We start from the raw sequence: 5,418 nt of genomic DNA, 5'->3' as shown, positions 1-5,418 counted from the left end.
AATGTTGAGGGCAGATTCAGGCAGAACAAATTTCCAGCTACCATATACCCCATGATCTCCAGCAAATACAAGAGTTTAGTCCCCTTCTCAGGCTCTGGATGGGAATCCAGAGGCCATAGAAAAATGGGTCACTCTTGCCACTGATGCCCAGCTGACATACCCAGGAGAAGCACCCTCCAACCCAGTGGTTGCTATGGGTACATCTTCCCCACCCTCAGGCTCACATCTCTTCTTCTTCTGCATCTAGAAAGATCTGGGGAGCCACATCCCAGAAACTTTTCAAGAGCGAGGGGTCTGACTCGTTACAGATGTTACAGAAACCACCTACCATGCCATGACCCGTTCTTCTCTGAAGAGGAAAAAATGCATGCTTTCCTTTTTCAAAAAGACTACGGAGCACAATGAATATATTCTTCAGATGAAAATATGCAATGAAAAGAATCATAATGTCAATGAAAGCATGAAGAATTTGTGAATAGAAAGGAGGACTTCTCCAGTATCTTTCTAAAAGCCTCATGAAAGCCAGAGTATGATCCCACTGTTTCTTACCATAAAATATGTTATTTTAACAACTATGCTCTGGTCTCAGTGTATACATCACCTGTAGAAATTGTAGTCTGGACTTTTACCCAAAATCAGGATGAATATTCAACTTGGGACTTTAAAAACCCTTGAGAAATTGTCATATAATTTCCTTGAAAAATCTTGGCAGAGAACAGTGTGGACATCTGGGAGTCAGCGTCACCACACACAGGGGAAGATTAATACGAAGGTTGCATCAGTAATTCTCATTCTCAACAGTAACCAATTAGTTGCCCCTAAGACACCACCTGTGACTCTACTTTCTGCCCCCATCTCTTCAGCATCTAATAAGGCCTGGAGGCCCACACTTTCTGCTCACTGGCTGGGTCCATCCTGCTTGGTGACCAAACAGTCTTGTGGTAAAACTATCACAGAGCCTCAGACTTGCGTGTCAGCATCTCTTCACCGTTGGTGCAGTAAACCAAGGATGCTTCTCCACATGGAAAGGTGAACATGTGATGGAAGGGCATATGCAAGAGAAGGTGTTTGGAGCAGGTGTGCCCACGACATGGAGCACTGCCGCAGAAGGATCCTTGTCTCAGCAGCACCCAGGGCTAAACCAGTAAGAAGCTGTGTGCTCCCATTAACTGCTCTAGGAAGTAACAGCAATATTGCATGTTAGGTGGGCTACCAGGGGGCAAGGCAGAGCCAGACCTTTCATGAGAACCCTAAGTGGTCTAGGAGTCCAGCTCTAGCCCAGAATTAGGAGCAGTGAAATGTGGTTGTTTTAGTCCTTCTGCTCCTTTCTGGGGTTTCAAGGTCCAGGGTGCTACAAAGCCTTGTTTCACTTTGGAAACAGGGCACTGGCAGCCAGAACACTGGCAGCGTGGGATGCATATTCACACCACTCCCCCCGCCCCGCCCTTGGCCTCCTCAGCCCCTGCCCCAGCCCAGGGCCCCAAGCTGTGACAAATGAGTTTCCTTCTCTTCCCTTTCCCCTCAGCCCAGAGCAAGCTTTTGATTTCTTAGAAGACAATAGCTGTGAAGGAAGGAAGCCCCGCCCCCCATGCAGTGACTCTTGGCTGAGTGCCTACCCTCAGGTATCCTGGTAACTTGGTGGACTTACTGGGGTCAACAGAAACGGAAGGAGACACGCTTCAGGCTATGCATTCAGCATTCAGGGGTGAGTCCTTCAGTTCCATGAGCTGCCCTCAGAACACCAGGCCCACGGTGATTTACTGAGAAGGACACATTCCTCACTGCCGACCTTCAGCATAGTGTTAATATGCAGGAGCCAAACACCATCCTGAGAGAAGTTACTGATGGAGAGGACTGAAGAGAGAATGTTCACTGAGCTTGGGTGTTAGAGTGAGTGCATGAGCGTCAGGTGCCCAACACATCCTCATAAGTGGGTTAATCCTATGAACTACTATCATACCCTCTTCTGTCACAGGCCAGCGTGAACCATGTGAAGGTGGGTGGTAAATCCTAGAATTACAACTTACCTCATACTGTTGGGCAGCCCCTAATATCTCTGGTCTCCAGCCCCTTCTATAAAATGCTTGTACTAAAGTAGATCCTCTCTAAGCCCCTTATCATTCCACAGATCTGTAACACATCAGGGGTATTGTCTGAGGAGAGAAACAAGTAAGAAAAATAAAGCTAATCTTTCACTTAAGGTTGAGAGGGCATCAAGAATACATTTGTTCCTGTTTTAAAATATTTTGTCACTGTATTTGGAAAGTGCAGTTACTTCAAATTTGGGCATTCTGGCTAAAGTCCCAGCTATGTAATCTAAGATCCCTAGAACTTTCTAAGCCTTAGTTTCTGCTTTTAGAAGAAGGGGCTCATGGTTATTATGGTGAGTAGGAGAAATGCTGAATTTCAGTGATAAGAAGAGAAAAAATGTAAGTTCTCAACAGATGATGATGGACCGTAGAATGTGTTGCAGATTTTAAAAGTGATAGTCGAAGGGAATATTACTAACATTATTGTAATGTTTACTTACAAATTAATGTTATAAAAAGAATGAAATGTATAATACAAAAATGTTAATAACTCTGCCTACTTAAACTCTGGGCATAATACTAGTGATCATAATACTACACTTAGAATTTGAGGAACACATAAGAAACATTGGCACCATATGCCAAGTGAGTTACATGATTTATCTTAATTAAATCTCACAAGAACATGAACAGGTAGATTCTATCATATTCATTGCCTAACAACCTAGCCACCTTCTTGGATACTCAGATAACTTAATCATGCTCTTCTAAAATCCTTGTGCTCCCTGATGTCTTTATATAGGTTAGACCAGCAGCAATGATGATGTGGAAAGAGATGTCCATGGAGATGGGGAATGGGACAACTGTCCAAGAATTCACCTTGGAGGGGTTTCCTGCCATCCAGCACCTGGGAAAGATCCTCTTCCTGGTGCACTTGTTGGCGTACCTGGCGTCCATTGCAGGCAATGCTGTCATAGTCACCATCACCTGCGCTGACTCCCGGCTCCACACACCTATGTACTTTTTCCTCAGAATTTTCGCCTTCTTGGAGTGTTGTTTTACAAGTACTGTTATTCCTAAGTTGCTGGTTATCTTTCTCTCAGGCAAGCAAACCATTTCCTTTCCTGCCTGTTTCATACAAGCCTTTGTCTTTGTATTTCTGGGATCAACAGGTTCTCTCCTTATAGCGGTGATGTCTCTGGATCGGTATGTGGCCATTTGCAAGCCTCTGCATTACCCGACCATCATGAACCTGAAGACTTGCTTCCTCCTGGTCACTGCCTGTTTCGCTTTGGCCTTCCCGCTCATCACGGGGCTGGTAGTGAAGGTTTTCCAGTTGTCCTTCTGTGGCCCCCATGTCATCCCCCACTTTCTCTGTGACCTTGCCCCCCTGATTCATCTCTCCTGCTCTGACACCAGACCTACTGAAATGTTGGCCTTTGTCGTCGCTTTGTTTATCCTTTTGACATCTCTTTTCATAACCATCATTGCATACAGCAACATAGTAGTCACAATCATACGACTCCCATCAGCCAAAGAGAAAAAGAAAGCTTTCTCCACCTGCTCATCTCACCTCATAGTTCTCTCGCTGATGTACGGCAGCTGTGTGTCTATATATGTGAAACCAAAGCAAACGAACAGGCTGGAATCCAACAGGGAGGCTGCCCTTGTGAACACGGTGGTGACCCCATTGCTCAACCCTGTCATCTACACTCTGCGGAACAAGCAGGTCCACCAGGCTCTGAGGGAGATGATGCACAGAATGAAAATATCAAGATGAAAAAAATCAGATGGCCTTTGACTAGAAAACCTTAGAGAACCCCGTGTCCTCAATTCTGGCCAATGTAGCAGTCCACACATTTCTAGTACTGGGTCTCTGGCAGATCTCACTTGTCTTTGCTCATCCCTAAAAAAAGAATGGAAATCTGTTTTTGCAAGGTCACATTTTACCTTGAAGCACATACTATCTTCTCCCTAAATATTCCACATTTTCATGACAATTGATTAATCAAAATACTTTTTTCTGAATTTTTTCTTCCCTCAGATATAAAGATGTATTTGAAATTTCCAAAATTTAGTAATTTATGCATTTATGTACTTTTTTATTTCACTTCTCTCTAGCCATAATCATGGCACAATGGATTGATGATTAACCAAAAGTCATTTAGATAATTAAAACAATAGAAGGTTGTCTATTACTTTCTGGTTATGAAGGAAATGATGGGAATATTACCAATACTTTGGTCCACATTCCCTTCATGTGTAGCCCAAGGAAATAATGGTCATAGTACTCTTCATCTTGGAATATGTATGGTTTGCCTCAGGTGTGCTCTGAAATGCTGTTCTTGGCCCTTAGCTTAGCTACATATGCATGTGTCAGTCCCATGCTGGAGGGAAACAGAATTGTTCTTGGGCTTAGACCATTCTCTAAAGAGAGAGAATGACTGCATCATGCCATGGCTGACCAGCTCCTATCTCCTAAATTATTTACTCTAGCTCCAGCCTCTCAGATGCATTATGCATATTTATGATTGGTTCCTATCCTAAAGCTGTTACTGCAGATGCTTGTGTATATCGGTGGAAGGGAGCACTTATTTCATACTTCCATAATTTCTTCCAAAGATTCAAGTGGTTTATCTACTTCATGTTACTAATGAAAATAAATGAATTAAAAATTTTCCTTCACTGAAGTGTGTTGTCAACTATAAGGTTATCTTCTGATTGATAATCTGCCACGGCCCACATGACAAATCGATCGGGAAGCGTGAGAGTAAGAGGATGGTGAAAAGAAATTAAAGAGACAAAGAGATGGGGGCAGGAGGAGCATAGGGGATGATTTCCACCAATGCCGAGTTTATTCAAGGCAGCAAGGCATTATATAGCCAACAATAACTATTTTTAACTGATTACAAAAGAATTCACTACATGCACAAAAAACCCTCCAGACTTCCCCATTATCTACTTCTCATGGTCTAAATGCAGACTCTCCAAGGCCAGTGGTCTCTGTCTTCAGATAATTCCTTAACCAGCGGCACTGACTCCAAAGTAACTCAAAACATACAAGAAGTAACAACAAACCTGAGAGTGATTCATAAGCTGTGCTGGAACAGCAAGGACCAGTTATGAATTTATGACCCCAACCAAACTGCTCTCATCTAACAAGTAAACGTGTGGGAAATCACATAGGTGAGCGCACAACACATGGCACAGACCCTTTCTCAGTGCTACTCAACTTTTCCATCCTAAACCTTTTGTTAGGCTATTCAGACTTTAAAGGAGACACAAGTCAGGGCCTGGTTTGGTCCTCGTCTCAAGCCTTATCATAGCCTCCCACATCTCCCCCTTCCTTTTTAAATAAGTCAAGCAAATGTATTTGTGCTTGGGCACG

At 43.4% G+C, this 5,418-nt stretch overlaps 1 protein-coding gene across 1 annotated transcript; it reads left to right on the top strand.

The window, feature by feature from the left end:
* The first annotated feature begins 2,847 nt into the window (after positions 1–2,847).
* Positions 2,848–3,810, top strand: LOC123955676 (olfactory receptor 6C75-like). Its single transcript, XM_046027949.1, has one exon. The coding sequence runs from the start codon at positions 2,848–2,850 to the stop codon at positions 3,808–3,810; it is 963 nt and encodes a 320-aa protein (XP_045883905.1).
* The last annotated feature ends 1,608 nt before the right edge of the window (positions 3,811–5,418 follow it).

Source organism: Meles meles, chromosome 13 (assembly GCF_922984935.1).
Source record: "Meles meles chromosome 13, mMelMel3.1 paternal haplotype, whole genome shotgun sequence".
Taxonomy (NCBI): domain Eukaryota; kingdom Metazoa; phylum Chordata; class Mammalia; order Carnivora; family Mustelidae; genus Meles; species Meles meles.
The sequence above is the reverse complement of the archived record's forward strand: the minus strand, read 5'-3'. Positions and strand labels throughout refer to the sequence as shown.

Excerpts from the sequence above, each read along its gene's own strand:
- LOC123955676 (XM_046027949.1), top strand. The coding sequence starts at position 2,848 with ATGATGATGTGGAAAGAGATGTCCATGGAGATGGGGAATGGGACAACT.